The sequence below is a fragment of the Euleptes europaea genome, chromosome 2 (genome assembly GCF_029931775.1).
Source record: "Euleptes europaea isolate rEulEur1 chromosome 2, rEulEur1.hap1, whole genome shotgun sequence".
NCBI classification, from domain to species: Eukaryota; Metazoa; Chordata; class Lepidosauria; order Squamata; family Sphaerodactylidae; genus Euleptes; species Euleptes europaea.
In genome coordinates this window covers 141,757,118-141,780,527 of record NC_079313.1, presented here as the reverse complement: position 1 = coordinate 141,780,527, position 23,410 = coordinate 141,757,118, and the positions used below count along the sequence as shown (strand labels likewise).

General features: G+C 47.2%; 1 protein-coding gene across 1 annotated transcript; it reads left to right on the top strand.

Moving 5' to 3' along the window:
* The first annotated feature begins 941 nt into the window (after positions 1 to 941).
* Positions 942 to 23,102, top strand: CIB3 (calcium and integrin binding family member 3). The gene is made up of 6 exons (XM_056845350.1): positions 942 to 992; positions 1,309 to 1,343; positions 4,101 to 4,212; positions 18,961 to 19,108; positions 20,057 to 20,252; positions 23,081 to 23,102. The coding sequence occupies exons 1-6, from the start codon at positions 942 to 944 to the stop codon at positions 23,100 to 23,102; spliced, it is 564 nt and encodes a 187-aa protein (XP_056701328.1).
* Positions 23,103 to 23,410: the final 308 nt, after the last annotated feature.

Here is a 23,410-nt window from a genome sequence, read left to right as displayed (position 1 = left end):
GTTAGATGGCCATCTGTCAACAATGTTGATACTATAACCTTAAGCAGATTATGAGAGGGAAGGCACCTTGGCCATCTTCTGGGCATGTAATAAGGGTCACTGGGGGTGGGGTGGGGAATTTCCTGCATTGTGCAGGGGGTTGGACTAGATGACCCTCATGGTCCCTTCCAATATGATTCTATGATCATACTGGTAACATCACACAAAGTGGCATTTTGCAAAGGTGCAGGTGAAGCAGTCCTTGGTAGGCCTGAAAAATGATTTCAAGCCCAAATACAACTGTGATCTATTAGGTATTCAGTCATCTATTCAAGATCCCTGGAGATGTTTCCAAAGAGGGATGCATGCCGCTCTGTGTCATTATGCTGCCTCTCAAGGGTCTGTGGTTAAGGAGGAGCGCGCCTGCCAGTGGTGGTGGGGGAAATGATGGTCAAGAGATAAGAGGCAACATTTGTGCTTTTGAAGCTATGTGAGCTCAATAATGAGGGACAGACTGCACCCACCTCTCCATTCCGATGTTTTAGGGAATGATATCCTTGGCCGCTGCCCTTGCAGGTACAATAAGCTTAAGGCAGTGGTGCTTGTGGGAGTGGATGGAAAAGAGTTCTCGGAAGCTGTGTATTATGTCATTTGGAAGGAGATGGAGGAAGCAGGGAACTGCTGGAGGAGACCACAGCACCAATGCTGAAGGGTCCTCTGCAGGCACCAACCAAGGCCCGGGTGTAACTTGACCCTCTTTGGAGTGATGCTGGACCTGCTCCTTGTGCCCCACACTGCTGCACTCCGGATCTAATGAAATGCTTCTATTATAATCCTCAGATCCACGGAGCAGCGAAAGCAGACACCTGATCCTCTCTAGTCTCAGCAAGCCCCGTTGCCGGAACTTTTCATAATCTCAGTATCAGGGGAAAGCACCACAGAAGAAGGACCAGGGCTCAGCCATGGGCAACAAGCAGACCACCTTCACTCTGGAGCAGCTGGATGCGTATCAGGTAAGAGCCCTTTTGTACTCCAGGACACCCACAGTTTCTCCCTTGCGTGCATCTTGTGCAGGCAGATCAGCACTGCTGACGCCGGCCCAAAGGTGGAAGGGCAAGAGCGGGGGAGGGGAGGAGAAACCCTTTTTAAGCTGCTTGGGAACAGAAAAACGCCTTCCTCTTCTTCCATGGAGAGAATGCTTAAGAGCTCCTCATGGCTCCTGAGAGAAAGAAAGCGGAGGCGTCCAAGACTGTTAGGACGGGGCCAGAAATGACTCTAGGGTGTGGGCCTGGCACACCCGTCTCTGACTTGAGATTTCTTCTGTTTCAGGACACAACATTTTTCACCAAGAAAGAAATTCTCAGGTGAGGTCATTTTTCTGTACAAACAGGTAAAATCCAGCCACTTTAATATCTGTTTTGAAAAGATTTAATCCATTAAAATATTTATACCCCACCTTTCCTCTTGGTTCAAGGTTTAAGTATAACTGGGCCAGAGTTATTGCCCCATTTTTCTCCATGGAAGGAAATGGAATATGGCTCTCTGGCCTTCCACAGACACCTAAGCCATAATTCTGTAACATGAATAGTTTTTTGCCTTGGCATCCTGGTGACTCAAACCATTGCTTTCCTGGAGCTGAGGAAGTCTCAGGGGCAGAGTTTAAGATGTCTACAGGATGGGCTGCAATGTCCACATCTCTGTCAGACACCAGAGGTCTGCTGAAGCCACCTCCAACCTGACTGTGCACATCTTAAACAGTGGGTGGGGGAGCCTCCCCCCACTTTAGCCTGGGCCCTTTCTATGTCGGAGGGTTGTTTTTTGAATGTCTTGATTTGTTTTTTTGAAACCATAGCTATTACAAAAAAGAAAGCAAGAAAAAGAGGGAGAACACTGAAAACAACATATTTAAAATGCTTTTCTGTGAGCGGCCAAACCAAAGGTGCTAAGGTCTGGTGGTCCTCCCTCCCCCACTGCCAGCTCTTCCCAAGGAATTCCACAGAGATTGGGTCATGCCCACTCAGGAAGAGCCCAGGACCACGCAGCAGGAGACCCCTGTCAGATTTAGCCATTTCTGATCCCCTGCATGATGCACAAAGGGGGTGAAACTTCAGTCTGGTTGCATTTTCATGCCTGGAACAGAGTCCAAGCCCATAATTGTATCATGAATAAGACATCTATTATTGATAAGGAATCCTTTTGAAACGTCTCCCTCTTTGTTCCCTTCTACTTTCACTGATGACAGCTGTGAACAGCCGTGGGACTTGCTAGAGAAACAAACAGCTACCCCCCACAGCCCAGCCCCCAAACCCCATACTGCCCCCAGACTGTTATCTGTATAAAATTTCCCCTACCTGTCATTTAAAGGTGGCAGAGCAGGAGGACAGTTGGGTAGCTCAGCCCTATATAGCCCCACTAGGTCCAGTGGCATTTCTCACAAGTAAATATGCCTAGGACTGAAGTGAACACTCTCCTCAGTTGGTTGGATGCCAACAGGGAAGGATGAGTTTATTAGAAACAGGGTGTGTGTGTGGGTGTGTGGGTGTGTGTGGGGGTGGCATTTCAGGAGTCCCACGTCCTTTGCTCCATCCAGATTTTGTGTGTTTGGATGACTGAACTTGCACTTTACACAGCCCTCTCATTTACTCTTTTGCTGGGGGGGATACTCTTGCGTAGTCCAGTTTGCAAGATCTGAGCAACTCTGTCAAAGATAGGACATTTTGGAGGACTTTGATTCATAGGGTTGCCATGAGTCAGAAGTGACTTGATGGCACTTAACACACACAGTCCAGTTCTATCATGTAGCTGTTACAATTGTACTATTGTGAGATCCTCTCATTACTGCTTGCTAAGCCTTCTTGTCTTCAGTGAAAATATGGATGTAGAATTTCCAGAAATTCTGAAGCCACAGAGAAATAAATACTGGATAGGGTTGGGAGGGCAGAAATTTTGGAACAAACTGGAATATATGCAATGCTTACTCTCCTGGTGTAAGCCTGATGACCCTGGTGGTCCCTTCCAACTCTAGGATTCTATGATTCCTAGTCAAACCTAAACTTCTTCTACTGATTTAACAACAAAAATGTACCAGTTATAACTTAGTTACCATAAAACTGTACTACTTAGCATATTTATGGAACTTAGAAGTATATCTTAAGAAAGAGTTGCTAATTGCTGCACCCTATGTTACCACAGCCCGCGTAACTTAATTTTTGCCATCCAAGAGGCAGGAAAAAATAAAAGAAGCTAGAAAACAAATTTTGGAGTGAAAAAAGAAAGTGCGTTATTTGGACAGGAATTCACACAGAGAGTTGTGACCTTGGTCACAACAGACAACTGCCAGCATATTTGGATATTAAATTAAACTTTATAACACTGAAAACTCTGAACTCTTTAGTAAGGTATCATTAAACACATTATAGCATATTAACTGTTGCCAAAATGTATGTGTACAGTATGCACTGGAAATATTACCTAATCTTATAGATTGTCTTATATAAAATATTTTGTGCTATATATTTTGAGTAAAACCATCTGTCTTTTCACTCATTCTAAAAGAAAAAAAAATCCTAAGACTTGTTTCTTAAAATTTCCCAGTTTTTTCACTGGAAAAACTGAAGAAGTCTGAAGACTTTTTCATACTGTACATTTTGAATGTGAAAAACTTTATCTTAAGAAGCATTTCACTCATTCTAAAACAGAACATATTTCATAGGAGGCATTTTTAAAGGGTTTCACAAATTTCCTAATTTTTCAATCAGAAATTTCCATCAGAAAAATTAGGGAAAGTCCTAGGGAAAACGCCCTTTCTCCCTGGGACGTCACATCCCTAGCTGAAACATTCTGGGAATATTTACCAGCCCTCAGCATTTGGTTGTCAAGTTCAGTTAGTGAATGACCAACAGACTTTGGACATTCCCAAAGCCCTTCTTCTGGCTGAATGTGACTTCTTCAAAAGAGATTCCTCTTTGCTTGTTCTTTTAAAAATGTCAATCAAAACCCTTGGGTTGGACCCTGCCGGTCACTCAACAATGTCTAACTATAGCTAACCAGTCTGAACCAATTCTCCAAGCTGTGGCACTGGAGTCGCCCAGGGGTAGATGACCCTTTCCCTTTGTTTACAGGTTGTTTTACAGGTACCGTGATTTGGCCCCTCAGCTGGTACCACTGGACTACTCCAAGAAGCCCCATGTGAAGCTCCCGTACGAGCTCATTGGCAGCATGCCTGAGCTGAAGGTACCGGCCAGCAAGGAGAGTCGAGGGAAGGACAATGAGAAGCAGGGGGGTGCTGGGTACCTTGCAGGATTGAACAGGGTGGGCCTTTGGCTCCCCCCTCCTGCAATACAAACAGACACAACACAACAAACAGGGGGCCATGCTCAAGAGCTCCAAGGAGAAATAAAAGGGCCGCACCAGTCACAGGAGATAGAAAATAAGGCCAAAGCTGATGGTGCAAAATAAGGTAAAATATATATTTTATTACTCAGTTTAAATTCCCTATGTGTTTTGCCCAAGAGGCTTTTTCAGAGGAATCTGTTAGTCTTGCAGTGGTTTTTCGAACCACTACTGGTTTGCCATTGATCTTAGAATCATAGAAACATAGAGTTGAAAGGTTCCTCCAGGGTCATGTAGTCCAACCCTCTGCACAATGCAGGAAATTCACAACTCCCTCCCTCCCCCACACCTCCAGTGACCCCTACTCCATGCCCACAGGAAGGCAAATAAACTATCCAGGATCCCTGGTTGATACGGTTTCCAACCTCCAGGTACTACCGTGTTTCCCCGAAAATAAGACATACCCATAAAATAAGCCGTAGCAGCATTTCTAAGCATTTGCTTAATATAAGCCATACCCCGAAAATAAGGCACCCCGGGGCTGGTGTGGAGAAGACCAGGAGGAGCCCAGCTGAGCAGATGCAGTCTCCCACGGCTGCTTCAAAGGCCCGGCAACCAGCGCGCCCGGGGCTGGGGTGGAAAAGACCAGGAGGAGCCCAGCTCAGCAGAGGCGGTCTCCCGCAGCCGCTTCAAAGGCTCTGCAACGCGCCTGGGCTTCTGGGGGCGGGGAAGACAGGAGGAGCCCAGCTGAGCAGATGCAGTCTCCCGCGGCCACTTCAAAGGCCCGGCAACCAGCGCGCCTGGGCCTCTGGGGGCGGGACCGGAAGGGGGTGGTAAGGGGAGAACGGGAGCCGAGAGGGAGGACAGTTCTGATTCCCTCGGAATAAGACATCCCCTGAAAATAAGCCATAGTGTGTCTTCTTGAGGAAAAATAAATATAAGACAGTGTCTTATTTTCGGGGAAACACGGTAGCTGGAGATCTCCTGGGATTACAACTGATCTCCAGGCAATAGAGATCACCTGGAGAAAATGGCCACTTTGGAAATTGGACTCTATGGCACTGAAGTTCCTCCCCTCCCCAAACCCCACCCTCCTCAGACTATGCCCCCCAAACCTCCCACCAGTGGCGAAGAGGGACCTGGCAACCCTACCAGTCTAGCCTGGAAGAGAATTGCTTCCTAACCCCAAAATGGCAATCAGCATTTCCCTGGGCATTTAAGAAGGGGCCACATGAGCCAAACTCTGATGCAACCTTTCCTGCCCTCCCTCTCGTGATCTGCCTAAGTTCACAGAATCAGCATTGCTATCAGATGGCCATCTAGCCTCTGCTTAAAAGCCTCCAGGGAAGGAGAGCCCATCACCTCCCAAGGAAGGCTGTTCCACTGAGGAACTGCTCTAACTGTCAGGAAGTTCTTCCGAATGTTTAGGACTAACAGATTCCCCTGAAGAAGCCTCTTGGGTGAATACCTGAGTAATAAAACATATTTTTACCTTATTTTGCACCATCAGCCTTGGCCTTATTTTGTATTGCCATGTTCGAGAGCTCCAAGGAGAATTAATGCCCAAATCATTGTTTCTGCTTATAGAAGTAGAAAGCAGCTAATCTGACAACTGTTTATACCACCAGCAAGAAGACAAGTATTCCACTGGAACCATTTTCTTGTGTGTGTGTTAAGTGTCATCAAGTCACTTACGACTCATGGCGACCCTATGAATGAAAGTCCTCCAAAATGTCCTGTCTTTGACAGCCTTGCTCAGATCTTGCAAACTGAAGGCTGTGTCTTCCTTTATTGAGTCAATCCATCTCTTGTTGGGTCTTCCTCTTTTCCTGCTGCCCTCAACTTTTCCTATCATGACGGTCTTTTCCAGTGACTCTTGTCGTCTCATGATGTGACCAAAATACGACAGCCTCAGTTTAGTCATTTTAGCTTCTAGGGTCAGTTCAGGCTTGATTTGATCTATATCTACTGATTTGTTTTTTTAGCAGTCCACGGAATCCGTAACACTCTCCTCCAACACCACATTTTGAAGGAATCTATTTTCTTCCTATCAGCTTTCTTCATTGTCCAGCTTTCACACCCATACATAGTAATAGGGAATATAATGGCATGAATTAATCTAGTCTTGGTGGCCAGAGTCACATCCTTACACTTCAAAATCTTTTCTAGCTCCTTCATGGCTGCCCTTCCCAGTCTCAATCTCCTTCTGATTTCTTGGCTGCAGTCTCCCTTTTGGTTGATGGTGGAGCCAAGGAATAGAAAGTCTTCAACAATTTCAGGTTCCTCATTGTCAACCTTAAAGTTGTGTAATTCTCCCGTAGTCATTACTTTTGTTTTCTTGATGTTCAGCTGTAGTCCTGCTTTGGCACTTTCTCTTTTAACTTTTAGCAGTAGTCGTTTCAAATCTTCACTATTTTCTGCTAATAATGTAGTGTCATCAGCATATCTCAAATTATTAATGTTCCTCCCTCCAATTTTCACTCCACCTTCATCTAAATCTAATCCAGCTTTCCTAATTATATGTTCTGCGTATAGATTGAAGAGACAGGGAGATAAAATACACCCTTGTCTGACACCTTTGCCAATTGGAAACCATTCCATTTCTCCATATTGTCAGCCCTTGGCCCACAGAACCAGAAATCACCACAAAGTCACATAGAGTCCAAACAGATGGCTTTTACTGGTCAAATAGGCATACAGTGCAAACGAATAAAATGACAGCTATGAGAGACTCACTAGCTGGGAGATATTATAAGGCAGGAAAGGCGGGAGATTACACGCATAGGCTGAATACAGTTTCCCAGGAGCTGAGTTCCCAGGCCTAGGTATGCGACCTTGGGGGGCAGACAATACAGCGCAGAGACAGAGGCAATAACGAAACCGAGATAGCAGCCTGACATTCTGCTCCCCTTAAGGCCCCCTCCCAGTTCGCAAGGGGGCTGGCCTATCCGGGTAAGCAATGTGAAAGGCGTCGACGAGGTCGGGGGCGGAGACATCCCGTGCGCGCACCCATTCGTCATAGGCAGGGGGGAAATGTTTCCAACGGACTAAATATTGCAGGTTGCCATGGTGAACACGGGAGTCAAGGATCTTGGAGACTTCGAAGTGTTCCTCCCCCCCCACCATGATGGGTTGCGCAGGAGGTGGGTCCGGATGCCACTGTGGAGAAGCAACATGGGGTTTGAGGAGGCTAATGTGGAAGACAGGATGCACACGCCTCAAGGATTTGGGGAGAGCCAGTTCCACCGTGACAGGGTTTATGACCCGGGTGATGGGGAAAGGGCCAATGAATTTAGCACTGAGCTTATGGCACGGTTGGGTGGAACGGAGATTTTTGGTGGAAAGGTAAACCAAAGCACCCACTTGCAGATCACCCCCGGGGGAGCGATGTTTGTCAGCTTGCGCTTTGTATTTACGTTTGGCCCGGTCGAGGTTGCTAACGAGCCAGGGCCAAGTGGTACGGAGGGCGTGTGCCCAGGAGGCAATGTCGGGGTTCCCCTCCCCCTCCACATCATCTGCAGGAGCGATGGGACTGAAATCTTGCCCATACACAGCAAAGAATGGGCTAAAACCTGTGGATTGATGCATGGCATTATTGTAGGCATATTCTGCTAAAGGTAACAGTTCCACCCAGTTATCCTGGTGGTAGTTAACATAACAGCGTAAATAACATTCAAGTACAGCATTGACACGTTCAGTTTGACCATCAGTTTGAGGATGGTATGCACTAGACAACCCTTGTTCCACTCCCACCAACTTGAGGAAAGCTTTCCAAAACTTAGAAACGAAACCACTTCCGCGGTCACAAATTATCTTACGCGGAAACGAATGTAAACGAAAGATATGCGTCACGAAGAGGCGGGCCAGTTTCTGAGCAGAGGGGATCCCTGCGCATGGAATCAAATGTATTTGCTTAGAAAACAAATCAGTAACAACCCACAACACAGTTTTACCCCCACTGAGAGGGAGATCAGTCATGAAGTCCATAGCAATCACTTCCCAAGGTTTGCTGGGCGTTTCAAGAGGTTGTAGCAGTCCCGGGGGTTTGCCCTGCGATCGTTTCGCAGCGGCACAAACGGGACAGCTGCGGATGAAGGAGTCAATGTCGGAACGCATTCCCCCCCACCAGAACTGTCTGCGCAATAAGTGAAGGGTTTTCAGAAACCCAAAGTGCCCAGCTGTTTTGGCTCCATGGGCTAAATGTAAAACGTCCTTCCGGAGAGCCTTGGGGACATACAATTTCGAGTCCTTGTACCAGGATCCTCCTTGTTCCAAACACCAGGAGGTAGGGTATGAGCGGAACGTTCTAAAAGGCACTGGTCCCGAAGGACAGTTAAAAAGGACTCGGAGATGGGGATTTTGGAGGGGGCCCCCCCGTCGGCCGTGGAGCTCTTAGAAACAGTTATGGGGCTAGTGCTTACGTGCGGCGGCGCGCAGACTGCAGGCGGCTGGGCGGTCGGAGGGGTAGGAAGGGCGGGAACTCCGGTTTGTTGCGGTGGCGGCTGGGCAGCCGGTTGGGCTGGCGGAGCTTGTAAGTTGGGTAAGGTGTGCTGATGCTGGGATCGAGTTTGCACAGCCAGCATAGGTAGGGCCCCACGTTGCATAGGGGTGAACAGAGAGTTGGTGGGTCTCTCGAGTTTTACCGGATATTGTGGTAAACGGGAGAGGGCATCCGCGAGAACGTTCTGCTTCCCAGGGACGTGCTTTAGGGTGAAACGGAACTGAGCAAAGAACTCCGCCCACCGTTGTTGTTTCGCCGATAGCTTATGGGACCCCGTGAGGGCAGCTAGATTTTTGTGATCGGTCCAAACCTCAAAGGGGACTTTAGACCCTTCCAAGAATTGTCGCCATAGAGTCAGTGCATGATGAACTGCTGAGGCCTCTTTCTCCCAGATGGGCCAGTTTAATTGAGCGTGCGCAAATTTTTTTGAAAAGTAAGCGCAAGGGTGAAGAAGACCATCCGGTCCTTGCTGGAGGAGAGCCCCTCCCATGGCTACATCGGAAGCATCGACTTGCACAATGAACATTTGATTTGGGTCTGGGTGCTGTAGCACCGGCTCCGAAGTGAAGAGGCGTTTGAGGGCCAGAAAGGCGGCTTGGCATTGCTCAGTCCATAGGATTTTTGCGGAGGGCAAGGCAGCCGAGCTTACTTTTCCCTTAGTTTTCAGTAGGTCCGTAATGGGTAGAGCCACCTGGGCGAAGTTAGGGATGAATCCTCGATAGAAGTTTGCAAATCCCAGAAATTGCTGTACTTGCTTACGGTTGGTGGGGGGAGTCCAATCGAGGACGGCTTGGACTTTGGCGGGGTCCATGCGAAGACCTTGGTGGGAGATGATGTATCCCAAAAACGTGAGTTTGCTTTGGTGAAATTCGCACTTAGCTAGTTTTGCGAAAAGTTGATGGTTACGCAGGCGTTGCAGAACTTCCCTGACCAGAGCCACATGCTCGTCCATAGTTTTCGAATAAATGAGAATGTCATCTAAGTAGACCACCACCCCACGATATAGAAGGTCATGTAGGATTTCATTGATGAGTTGCATGAAGACCCCCGGGGCCCCTTTTAATCCGAACGGCATCACAAGGAATTCATACATTCCGAAACAGCTAGAGAAGGCAGTGAGGTGCTCATCCCCTTCGCGGATACGGACTCGGTAGTAAGCTTCCACCAAGTCTAATTTAGAGAACACACGGCCTTCCTGTAATTGTCCCAAAATATCGGATATTAATGGGATAGGATAGGCGTTGGTCTGGGTAACCGCATTGAGCTTTCTGAAGTCAATGCACAGGCGAAGGTCGCCCTCTTTTTTCCGGACGAAAAACGCGGGGGCCGAGTTTGGGGCATTCGAAGGGCGAATGAACCCTCTGGCGAGGTTTTTGTCCAAAAAGTCCCGGAGGACAGTGCGCTCGGAAGCGCTCATAGGGTAAATCTTACTCTTGGTCAATGTGCAGTCCTTTACCACTTCAATCGCACAGTCTGAGGCTCGGTGGGGGGGTAAGGCATCACATTCCCTAAGGTCGAAGACATCTCCAAAGTCCCGGTATACAGCGGGTAGAGCCGGTGGTGTTGGGGCGGTAGAGGTTAATGCTGGAACGGGCGGATATAGCAGAGCAAAGTTTTGCCGATGCTGGTCGCAGGTGGGACTAGCGAAGGAGATAGTGTTTGTTTCCCAATCAATACTGGGACTATGTCCTTTAATCCAGTTAATTCCCAAGACCACTTCAAATCGGATAGGGGCTATAGTGAAGTCTATTTGTTCCCAGTGGGAACCAATTCCCATTGCCACCCCTATGGTGCGGTGATCAACTGGACCCCCCTGGAAATGGCTTCCGTCCATTAGGGCAAATTGGACGGGGGCGGGTAAAGCCTCAGAGTCGGCTCTGAGTGCAGCAAAAGTGGCTTCGCTTATGAGAGTGCGACAGCAACCGGAGTCAATTAGTGCTTTGACGGGGATTTGTGGGCCACCGTTAAGTTGTTGTAAAACTGCATCCACGTAGACGGTGGAGTCCACTTCTTTGATTTTGGTAGGAGCATTCGGTTTGGTAGGAAGATCCTGAGAGGTCTGTGGAGACGCTCCATTCACCACAGACCGGAGCCGTTTTTTGACAAGTCGAGGGGAGATTCCAGGTTTAAGGCTGGAGAAATCCAAGGATTTTCCTCATCCGAAGAGGGAAAGTTGTCCCCCAATGGGGCACTTGTAATCCGAGACCCGGCGGGGTCGTTGGTAGTAGGCAGGGAGGCTGGGTCCCCGGCATGGAGTGCAGAGGGTGTGGGTCTTCCCGGAGCTGCGCTGCGGGTGGCCGCGGTGCCTCTGCGTGGTGGACGACCTCGGGCGCGGGTTGTCGTGTTGGGACGAAATAATTCCTGGCGGCGCGGGCAAACGGCTGCAAAGTGGCCCATTTCTCCGCAAGTAAGACAGGCACCCCTCTGAAATCGGGCTTCACGTTCCTGGGGCGGACGTGGGGGATTTCGTGGGATGAGCAGTGGTGCCTTGGGTTGAGGCTTTTGGGTGCCTTTTTCCTTGTGCTTTTGACGGACGAGAGAAATAAAGCGTCGGCGGCTTTCCACTTCCTCGGCTAATAGGATCCAGTCTTCGAGGGTATCGGGATCGCCCCGCATGTAAGACCAGTTCAGAATGTCAGGATGCAAGGCTTCCCTGAAATGATGGATCAGGGTGGTCTCGGGCCAACCTACAATTTTACTTGCCAGTCGTTGAAATTCATCGGCAAATTCTCGTACTGTAGCAGAGCCTTGTTTTAATTGTAAGAGTTCCGTTTTGGCTCTTTCCCCCAGGAAGGGGTCCTCAAACCTTCTTCTCAGGGCAGTCATGAAGTTGTTGAGGGAACGAATAGCACGAGAGCGGGTGTCAAACTGGAGGACCATCCAGTCAGCCGCTTTACCTGTCAGAAGGGAAGCTACGTAACGCACCCGGCTATCTTCCGTGGGGAAAAGTTGTCCTTGTTCTCGCATATAACTGTCCACTTGATGCAAGAAACAAGGCAAAGTCTCGAGAGATCCGTCATACGTAGTCCTCAATTTGAGTTGCTTCCAAGGGCCGGGCGCAGGTTGACCCGGTTGCACGGGTGGTCCGGGCGGAGGGACAACAGGAGCTCCAGGAGGCAAGGGTGGAGCAGGCACATTAGCGGGTGGTTGCACGGGTACCCCCTGACCCGGTATCGGAACGGGCTGTCTCTGAGCTATCAGGGTTTGTTGTAATTGCCTGTTCTCCTGAAGCATACGTTCCATTACTTCCTGGAGTTGATCAACACGGTCGGAGAGCTCCCGATTCTGGGCTCGTAAGAGATGAACCTCCTCACTTGGGCCACCAGTAAGATGAGGCTTACTGGTCCGGAAGCTTGTGGCCCATTGAGAGCTATCCCCATATAAATCCTCGTCTTCAGACTCTCCTGAGTCTCGACGTCGGTCAGCCAAACGGCGTGCGCGTTGGGTCGCGCGCGACGGGACAAACGCCGGGGAAAAGGACAGACCTGATAGCCCTAGTACATTGCCCTTAGGGCGCGTGTCCACGTTCGCCTGATTCCTAATCCTTGCTGCAGCCGCCCTGGCTGCTTCCGCAGCCTCTCTCTCTCTTGCGACCTTAGCCGCTTCGGCGGCTTGCTGATCTGCAAGAACTTTGGCGTTCTCAAGTCTCAGGGCAGTCTCTGCCGTAATGCGCGGCAAAAGTTCTGTCTCCAGGAGTGAGAGTATGGGGTCGGGTTCCCCGCCCAGCAGAGGTTGTACTCGAACCGCCAGTGCGGGTGCCTCGGCTCCAAAGGTCGAGGTCAAAACTTGAGCCAAGGTGGCTACCGGGGTGTCCTTTGTACATTCCACAAGGAGAAGAGCGGTGCTAATAGCGACTCGCTTGGCCTCAGCCTGACAGCTGGCTGCATCCGGGATCAGGGAAAAACCCTCCGGTGGGGCTCCCGCCATGGTAGAAAGAGTTTCTCGAGAAATAAGATTATCCAAAACTCCAGTTAATATTTGTAAATCCTCAGTCGCCAATCGGGCATCGTCCAGTAATTGATCCAAGTCCTGAAGATCTAAACGAGCATCAGTATCCTCCGACGTTAACATCCAGAGACGTCCTGCAAGAGATTGCCACTGTTCCTGTACCAGTCCCCTCAAGCGGCAAACCTCTCGGGTCGTCCGGATAAGTTCAGCGATTACGTCTTGTAACAGAGTAGGATCCTCAGAGAAGGACTCCAGGGTAGTAGATCACCTGGAGAGCTGCACAGCTCCCATCCAAGTGGCAGGCGAACCCCCCTGGGCTCCAGCCTGGCTAGTAGAATGGTGAAGAGAGATAGCTGTCATAATGTCAGCCCTTGGCCCACAGAACCAGAAATCACCACAAAGTCACATAGAGTCCAAACAGATGGCTTTTACTGGTCAAATAGGCATACAGTGCAAACGAATAAAATGACAGCTATGAGAGACTCACTAGCTGGGAGATATTATAAGGCAGGAAAGGCGGGAGATTACACGCATAGGCTGAATACAGTTTCCCAGGAGCTGAGTTCCCAGGCCTAGGTATGCGACCTTGGGGGGCAGACAATACAGCGCAGAGACAGAGGCAATAACGAAACCGAGATAGCAGCCTGACACATATTCTGTTCTAACTGTGGCCTCTTGTCCAGAGTACAGGTTGCGCATCAAAACGATCAGATGTAGTGGCACACCCATTTCCTTTAAAACCAGCCATAGCTTTTCATGATCCACACAGTCAAAAGCTTTGCTGTAATCTATGAAACAGAAGTTGATTTTCTTTTGAAATTCTCTCATATGCTCCAGTAACCAGCGTATGTTTGCAATATGATCTCTAGTGCCTCTTCCTTTTCTGAAACCAGCTTGAACATCAGGCATTTTGCATCCCATATATGGTAACAGCCTTTGCTGTAAGATTTTGAGCATCACTTTACTTGCATAAGAAATTAATGCGATGGTCCGATAGTTGCTGCAATCTTTGACCTCTCCTTTCTTGGGAACTGGAATGTAAATGGATCGTTTCCAGTCTGAGGGCCATTGTTTTGTTTTCCATATCGGTTGGCATATTCTTGTCAAAAGTTTGATGGACTCCGTTTCTGTGGCTTGGAATAGCTCTATTGATATCCCATCTGCTCCTGGTGATTTGTTTCTCCCGATTGCTCTCAATGCAGCTTTCACTTCACTTTCTAAAACTGTAGGTTCTTCTTCAAAAGATTCTTCTTGGAAAGAATCTTTTATCCTTTCATCTCTTCTGTAGAGTTCTTCAGTGTATTGTTCCCACCTTTTCTTTATTTTGTCCTGTTCAGTTAATGTATTTCCATGCTATATCTTTCAGCATGCCTAACCGTGCTTTAAATTTCCCTTTGATTTCTTGGATCTTGTGGAACAGATCTCTTGTTCTTCCTTTTTTGTTGTTCTCTTCTATTTCTTTACACTGGTTATTATAATAGGTCTCTTTGTCGCTACGTGCAAGTTGCTGGAACGTTGCATTTAGAGTCTAACTCTTAGACTTTTGATTCTATTTCTGTCACCTTCTACTTTTGCTTCTCGTCTATCTCTGGCAATTTTAAGAGTTTCCTCAGACATCCATTGAGGTTTTTCTTTTCTTTTGGCTACAGGAATAGTCTTTGCACATTCTTCCTTGATAATATCTCTAGTTTCCACCCATAGTTCTTCAGGTTTACATTCACTTGAACTCAGTAATGCAAATCTGTTCCTTACATGGTCTTTAAACTCTTCCGGAATATTGCTTAGATTGTATTTTGGTGCTATGAATGTTTTGGTATTTTTCTTAAGCTTTATCTTGATTTTCGATACAACAATTCATGATCTGTACCGCAGTCGGCTCCTGGTCTTGTTTTGGCTGAGAGAATAGAGCTTCTCCATCTTCTTCTTCCAATTATATAATCTATTTGATTTCTATACTGGCCGTCTGGTGATGTCCATGTATACAATCGTCTATTTGGTTGCCTGAAACGTGTTTGCAATTAACAGATTGTTGTCTTCACAGAATTCTACGAGGCATTCTCCTGCTTTATTCCGTGCTCCTAGCCCAAATCTGCCAACAACTTTTGATTCTGCTTTGTTTCCTACTTTTGTGTTGCAATCACCTATGATTATCAGCGTATCTTATTTAGGTGTGTCATCAATTTCTTCCTGAACACTGGCATAAAAACTTTCAATTTCTTCCTCATCAGCATCTGTAGTTGGGGCATAAACTTGAATGATGCTTATGTTGACAGGCTTTCCCTGAAGTCTGATTGATATTATTCGGTCAGACTTTGCATTATAGCTCCTGACTGCCTTTGCTACATCTTGCCTCACTATTAAAGCAACTCTGTTTCTTCTCTTTTTGTCATTCCCTGAAAAAACACTTTGTAATTTTCTGATTGAAAATGTCCTAATCCAGTCCTCTTTAATTCACTTGCTCCCAGGACTGAAATGTCCATACGTTCCATGTTCCTATTATATGCGTCGAACAGCTTCAGACATTCCTTTTGCATCTACCAACCATTTTCTTATCCAAAGTAAAGTGAGAGCAATTTATTTGCAGCCCAAGAATTAGAGAGCTTGTTTTGACTGCCTCAGGGCTATCCTTTTCGGTCTGCAGTAGAACAGCTAAATTTGAGTCCAGTAACATCTCAGATACCAAGGAGATTTTCAGGGTAGAAGCTTTCAAAAGTCAAAGCTTTCAAAAGATTATACTAGGATTTGGTGAACTACAGAAGAAATGGAAACTTTATTATGATTATGCTCAAATGTAATTTCAATATTTTGTAGCGTTATAATAAGCAATTTAGTAATAATAATTAATAGATTAAGCAAGAAAATAACCGGAACAATTTTATTGATTTAGCAGTTAAAAGGTAAAGGTCCCCTGTGCAAGCACCGGGTCATTCCTGACCCATGGGGTGACGTCACATTCTGACGTTTACTAGGCAGACTTTGTTTATGGGATGGTTTGCCAGTGCCTTCCCCAGTCATCTTTCCTTTACCCCCAGCAAGCTGGGTACTCATTTTACTGACCTCAGAAGGATGGAAGGCTGAGTCAACCTTGAGCCGGCTACCTGAAACCGACTTTCGTCGGGATCGAACTCAGGTCGTGAGCAGAGCTTGGACTGCAGTACTGCAGCTTACCACTCTGCGCCATGGGGCTCTTGATTTAGCAGGTAGTTATGTATAAAACATTGCTTAAAATGCTAGTAGGTCTTAAAGAAGATGTAGTTTACAGGCTAAAGATTAGTGAAATAAGTAGAACTTAGCTTATACAAAAATAGGTTATCTATCATGTTTTGATTAGAGAATTAATCAAGAGATTCAGAAACTTTTTATAATGAGGTCTTCTAGTTTGACACCTTTATTATCCTAGCTGATGTAGAACACAGTTAACATATGACACTTCTTGGAAGGATGGATATACTGTATGTTTGGTTTGTGTGAATATATGTTTCTGTGTTTTGTGTTTTTTCTGATAATAAATAAAACTTTATAAAAAAAGATTATACTAGGGAGGGTGGGGTATAAATTCAACTGATAATGATAATATCCTAAAAGTTATCTGATCAAGGGAACTTTAAATCTCAAAAGCTCCCACCCCAAAAATCTTGTTGGTCTCTCAGGTCCTCTTGGACTCAAAGCTAACTGTTCTGGTTGGCATGGAAAAGACTGCCGATAACCTCCAATCCAGGGGGCTCTTGTTATGGGTCAGACAGTGTTCAAAATGTTCCAAACACATGGGGTGCAAGTCCTTACACCTCAGGAGGGTGGCTGCAACCAGTCCCTTTGTCTAACCCAGCCAGCCATAAGCCAAGGGACAGACTTCTAACCTTCCTGGGCATAACAAAAGAAAGTCACCCCTGCAAGGTTGGCCACCTGCAGTGTGAGTTTCACCAATGAATTATCTGGTAGGTGTAGTAGCCCTTTGGTCAAGGTACTGAAATTAGATTGAAGCCACCTGAAGACACAAAAACTCCACACAAATATAAGTAAGGAATTTATTTAAATTGTGCAATAATATTGATTAAAGAACAAAAGCAAGTGAGGCGTTTAAAATAACAAAATTCTAAACAGGTAGCACTAGTTAAACAGTCGAACACTAATTCAAGATGCAAAATTCAAAGTTCAAAATTCAAGATGTAACCCATCAAAAGGTCCACTCTATCCAGAGTCAAGGGCTGGCAGCATGTCCAGGCATCACAAAGTGCAAAAGTGGACCATGAAACTATGGCATATGATCCAAGAACAAACTTAATTGGGAATACAATTATTTTATGCTATAAAGATGCTGAATTGGCCTGAACTTGGCCAAAGCTCTTGACCAATCAGATCTTTGGTTGATGATCTCAATTAATTGCATCAGCTTGTTGCTCACCAGGTGATTGAAAGAGTCATCATGAGTGAGAAGTGGGTTGTCTTATCTGCAGCTAAAACCTCCCATTCTCTCCCATGTGACAGACCTTAATTTCTCTGCTAATTGAATTGAATGTCAGTCTCCCACACCTGGGGTTCTTGTCTCCATTGCTAATGGTCACAGATCACTAAAGTCCAAGCAATGACATTACAGTTCCCGCCCCCCTCTTCATTAATTTTTTAACATATAGGCCCAGAAGAGCCTAATTCAGAGAATTAATATTGTCGAAGGCTTTCACGGTCAGAGTTCATTGGTTCTTGTAGGTTATCCGGGCTGTGTAACCGTGGTCTTGGAATTTTCTTTCCTGACATTTCGCCAGCAGCTGTGGCAGGCATCTTCAGAGTAGCAACACTGAAGGACAGTGTCTCTCAGTGTCAAGTGTGTAGGAAGAGTCAGAGAGGGGTTGGGTTTGAGCTGAATACTGTCCTGCAGAAGTAATGTGCTAATCATTGTCCTGAAAGTATCAAGATAATGTACTAATGGGAGTGTGGTATGTTAATATGGAACCATTGTATCCTGAAGTGATCTGTTAATGTGTGAATTCCAAAGCTAATCTGTATGGCTATTGTTGACTGTAGCCTTTTGTTAGTCTGGAGGTTTTTCAGGGCAGGAAGCCAAGCCTTATTCATTCTTAAACTCATGTTCAGCCACTGCTGATTTCTCAGGTTGGCCAAGTCTGCAGTATCTTTCATGTTCTTTTATCCTTGTTTGTATGCTGCGTTTTGTGGTCCCGATGTAAACTTCTCCACAGCTGCAAGGTATACGATATACTCCTGCAGAGGTGAGGGGGTCTCTTTTGTCTTTTGCTGATCGTAGCATTTGTTGTATTTTCTTGGTGGGTTTAAACACTGTTTGTAGGTTATGTTTTTTTCAAAAGTTTCTCCATCCTATCAGTGACTCCTTTAATAAATGGCAAGAATACCTTTCCCATGGGAGACTGTTTTTCTTGAGTTTTCTGATTTTGCTTGGTTTAATGGCCCTTCTGATTTCATTCTTGGAATAGCCATTTGCTAGCAGTGCGTGATTTAAATGATTAGTTTCTTCCTTGAGAAACTGTGGTTCACAGATCTGTCTTGCACATGGACTGACACAAACAGGACACAGGGTCTTATTCCAAGACACTGAAAGACTGGACAATTCTACCAACTATTTTGTCAGATTGCACAGAGAAGCCATTGTAATTCATAAACATCAGCACAACTTTAACAGAAAAGAAGAGAGTTTAAGAATGCCCTGAAAAACCTCCAGACTAACAAAGGCTACAGTCAACAATAGCCATGCAGATTAGCTTTGGAATTCACACATTAACAGATCACTTCAGGATACAATGGTTCCATATTAACATACCACACTCCCATTAGTACATTATCTTGATACTTTCAGGACATTGATTAGCACATTACTTTTGCAGGACAATACTCAGCTCAAACCCAACCCCTTTCTGACTATATATTACTCTTCCTACACCCTTGACACTGAGAGACACTGTCCTTCAGTGTTACTTCTCTGAAGATGCCTGCCACAGCTGCTGGCGAAACGTCAGGAAAGAAAATTCCAAGACCACGGTTACACAGCCCGGATAACCTACAAGAATCAGAGAATTAATGTTTGAAAAAACCAAAACAAGAAACTTAGGGGGCTCGGTTTCCTGACAGATACTTTCTAGAAAGGCAAACAGGAAGCAAGAGGGATGCTGTGAGACTGAGATGAACAGAGAGCGCCTGCCCCCTTTCAAGTTCTGCCATGCCTCCTTCCGCAGGACAACCCCTTCCGGCAACGGATCGCTGAGGTGTTCTCTGAGGATGGGGAAGGCAACATGACCTTAGACGATTTCCTAGACATGTTCTCCGTGATGAGTGAAATGGCTCCCCGGGACCTCAAGGCTTACTATGCCTTCAAAATATATGGTGAGTGGGCCTGGGAAGACCTCGGTCCTGTGGAGGGAAGCAGGCTGCAGGCTGGCAGCAATGTGCCTCATCAGAGCTTCCAAAGACTTTGCCTGTGATGACGCAAAGGGCGTCCCTTCCTTGGAACAACTGCAGGGGTGGTAGTCTATTCTGCGGGCTTGTGGTCACTTCAGCAGCTAGCAAGGACTGCAGAGGTGGGAAGCCCAGGGCTGATATAATGGGTCCCTTGAGGAAAGGGTGCTAACAGAAAGAGTGTAGCCAGGGAATTGGCAACCTAGGGAGGTGGTGAGCTCCCCTTCACTGGCAGTCTTTAAGCAGAGGCTGGACTCAAGCACTTGTCAGGGATTCTCTAGGCTGATCCAGCATTGAGCGGGGGGGTTGGACTACATGGCCTGTATGGCCCCTCCCAGCTCTATGATTCTATGATTCTAAGGGCTTCATGTCTCCACTGTAGGGGCACACCTGTGTAGGCATGGAGGCAGGACCTTCAGCAAGTCCAACTATCACACAGCTACTCAAGGAACAGATTCTGTTAGGAAGCCTCAGCACCAGCCTTTTTGATGAAGAGCAGAAGAGTGCTTGAGTGATGAGAGATTCTGATTGTGCAGAGCTGCTATAGCTTGGTCCCAACAGGAAACGTTGTGACTCTCACGACAAGCATTGCCAGAGACACACCATTTGAGTATTCTCTGCGAGAAAGGCTGATTGTCCAGCAAATGACCAGGCTCGCAGCAGAATGCAGGATGGAAAGGGCCCAAGGGTGTGCCAAGTGCCCCTGTAGGCTGGTGTACCCAGCCCCCCTGCCAGGGTCCATCGGTTCTGCTTTTTCCCACTCAAGAAGAAGGGAGACAATCAGAGCTCAGCTTGGGTTGGTCTCACAGGGAAGGTGGGAGGGAGAGGGAGAGCACACTGCGGAAGCAGCATTTGCCAAGTGCTTCTTTCCGACAGACTTTAACAATGACGACTACATCTGCAAGTCCGACTTGGAGAAGACCGTTAACAAGCTGACCCGCAAGGAGCTGACCCCAGAGGAGGTTTGCCTGGTGTGCAACAAGGTGATTGATGAGGCAGACATGGACAATGACGGCAAGCTGTCCCTGGAGGATTTCCAGCACATGATTGTGCGAGCGCCCGACTTTCTCAGGTAACAGAAATCATCCTGGCCTTGGCCCCGCTTCCCAGGCTGGTCAGAGATGTGGAAACCCTTTTGCGCATGTTACATTGTTTTTAAAAGCCCACACTGAGAACATAAGAACATAAGAAAAGCCCTGCTGGATCAGACCAAGGCCCATCAAGTCCAGCAGTCTGTTCACACAGTGGCCAACCAGGGGCCTCCAGGAAGCCCATAAGCAAGACGACTGCAGCAGCACCATCCTGCCTGTGTTCCACAACACCTAAGATAATAGGCATGCTCCTATTATCTGGAAAATTGCAAAGGCTCCTGCTCGCCAGAGGCTGCATTTTTAATCAGCTGAGCTGGGGAATACAGGCAGGGGTAAGGCTTAACTTTGCCTTTCCTAAAATGGCTGGGAAGCCTAATTAAACTGAGATTTAACTAAGTGAGGTTTGCTGGGGGAGGATTGTGTTTGTTGTGCCAGAGGGTGAGTGGGTGCTTAAAGTTTGATTGCTGCCTTAAAGCTTGATTGCTACCTTCTAAAGAGGTTTTTTTTTATTGGTGCTGGGTGGCGCTCGTGTGTGAGAGGTGGGGGCTGTGAGCATTTAAATTGCAAAGGCTTCTGCTCGCCAGAGGCTGCATTTTGAATCATACTGCCCGGCAGGCATTTCCCCTCATCCCCATCCTGACCACTACCAAGAAACGGCACTGGTGAGACACAAGAGGGAATGTTCGGATGCCAGCCACGCAGCACAACCTGTGCCTCCTTTTCACCAGCACTCACACATAGGGCTGTTGATTCGGTTCGGCCCGAACTGAAAAACAGCCGAATTTCCCCTGATTCGGTGGTTTTTAGTTCGGGCTGAACCAAACTAAAAAATGGTGGGCAACCAGGGGGGCCGAATTCGGCCGTCAGTAAGCAGCATAACCGTCAGTAAGCAGCATTCTCCTCCCCTGGCCAATTGGTGGCCAAGCTGGGTCTTCTTCTGGCCAATCAGTCAGGATTGAGTACTGGAGGAATCAGCTGATGTGCGGCCCGGCCAGGGAGAGAGAGAGAGAGAGAGGGAAATCCTTGTGTGTGGAGGGGAGGTGCTTGTGCACATTCATTCCTTTCTGTGGCTGCAGGGGGTGCATTTTTTGGGGTACAGACACAAAACTTTCAGCAGAGATTCAGACAAGCCTTCTTAAGAGACCACCCAAGTTTTGTAAACATTGGGTCAGGGGGTCCCAAGATATGGGCTCCCCCTTTTTTTCTTTCCATGGCTGCAGGGGGTGCATTTTTGGGGGTACAGACCCCAAACTTTCAGTGGAGCTTCAGATGAGCCTTCTTAAGATACCCCCCACGTTTTGTAAACATTGGGTCAGGGGGTCTTGAGATATGGGCTCCACCCCTTTTCCCTCCCCCCTTTTCCATTTCCGTGGCTGCAGGGGGTGCTTTTTTGGGTATACAGCCCCCAAACTTTCAGCATAACTTCAGACAATCCTTCTTAAGATACCACCCAAGTTTTGTAAAGATGGGTTCAGTGGGGGCAGAAATATCGGCTCCCCCCTTTTCTCTTTCCGTGGCTGCAGGGGGCGCATTTTTGGGGGTGCAGATCCCAAACTTTGAGCGGAGCTTCAGACAAGGCTTCTTAAGAGACCGCCAAAGTTTTGTAAACATTGGGTCAGGGGGTCCCGAGATATGGGCTTTCCCCTTTCCCCTTTCCTCTATTGGGATGAATGGATCAGCTGATCCTGTGCATCTCCAGAGCAAAACGTCCCGTGCCTAATTGGAATCGTCTTGGATTACAAGTCCACCCCAGCCCCTCCTGATGGAACAGAAGACAGCCACAGTAAGACCCCTTTGGGGGCTTTAATCTATAATTTTTCTCCTGTGTGTGTGTGGGGGGGGGAAGCAGAGTCTGTGTGTGTGTGGGGAGGGAGCAGTTTCTGTGGGGGGGGAAGCCAAAGGGGGCTTTTGCCGGTTCTGCCTGGGGGTGTGTTCCCCCTCGAGTCTCTCTCTCCCTGGTTTGAGCGGGGGTTTCAGTTGTGTGTCTTCAGGTTTTTCCTCATTCATAAGAGCTGTTAGGTCTATTTGGATGCTTGCTCAAAACTTGTTTTCAAATGGTGACTTAAAAAATGCATTTGGAGTCCGATGCAAAAGGGGAAATTCCACCCCTGCTCATTATGCATAGCTAGCTGCCTCTGTCTCTTTCCATGGTTTGCAAACTCCCAGGTGTCAGGTGTTGCTTTGCACAGTTGCAAAGGTGTTGCTTACAAGGTTGTGTTGCTTTTGCAGTCGTGTTGCTTGCAGTTGTGTTGCAATGCTTTGCAAACTTATCAGCTGTTTGTCGGGGATGGGAGCTTTGTGCGTGGGCGGCAAGCTCTGCTCAGAGATGCACATTAAGGGTGGGGGGGACCCCTTTCAGGGCCCATATCTCAGCCCCTCCTGACCCAATCTTTACGGTTGTGTTTTTAATGGCTTTATTCGGCCAATTTTTTTCCCCGAACTTTGAATTCCCACCGAATTGCACGGACCCGAAGCGGGGGAGTTCGGACTTCGGCATATCCCGAATCTAAACGGGCCGAATTCAGCCGAATCCGAACTATGCTGAATTTTTTTTAATTCAACAGCCCTACTCACACACACAACACAGAGAGACTGCTGTTCTGTCCAGCCAGGACAATGGCATTCTGCCGAAGCCAAGGAGTCTGGCTTGCATCGGATAACGTTCGGGTTCAGCTTCCATCTGTTTTTGTTGTTGTTTTCTTTTTTGAAATCCCCACTGGCCTCCCCCTCCCCCTTCTTACTAATTACTGTACTTACCTGAAATTGGGTCTCAGATGCTTAAGTATTATTGTGTGGTTTTTTTTAACAGCACTTTCCATATTAGAATCTGAAAAAAGGGGCTATGAAGATAATTGGACCCCAGACCCCACTTCTTCCCACATGAGTGAATTGGATCAGTTGATGGGTTGGATTCTGTCTGAATTCAAATCTTTAGGGAGTCCTGCAGACTGTGGGCAAGATATGAATGGTCTAACATGGTCCAGAAAAGAAGAGGGCCATCAAACCTTCATATTGCCTCTTGCTGGGAAGATGAAGGATGGGAATGCTGCCAACAGAGATCTCCCTTCCTCCCTCATGGAATCATAGAGTTGGAAGGGGCCATACAGGCCATCTAGTCCAACCCCCTGCTTAATGCAGG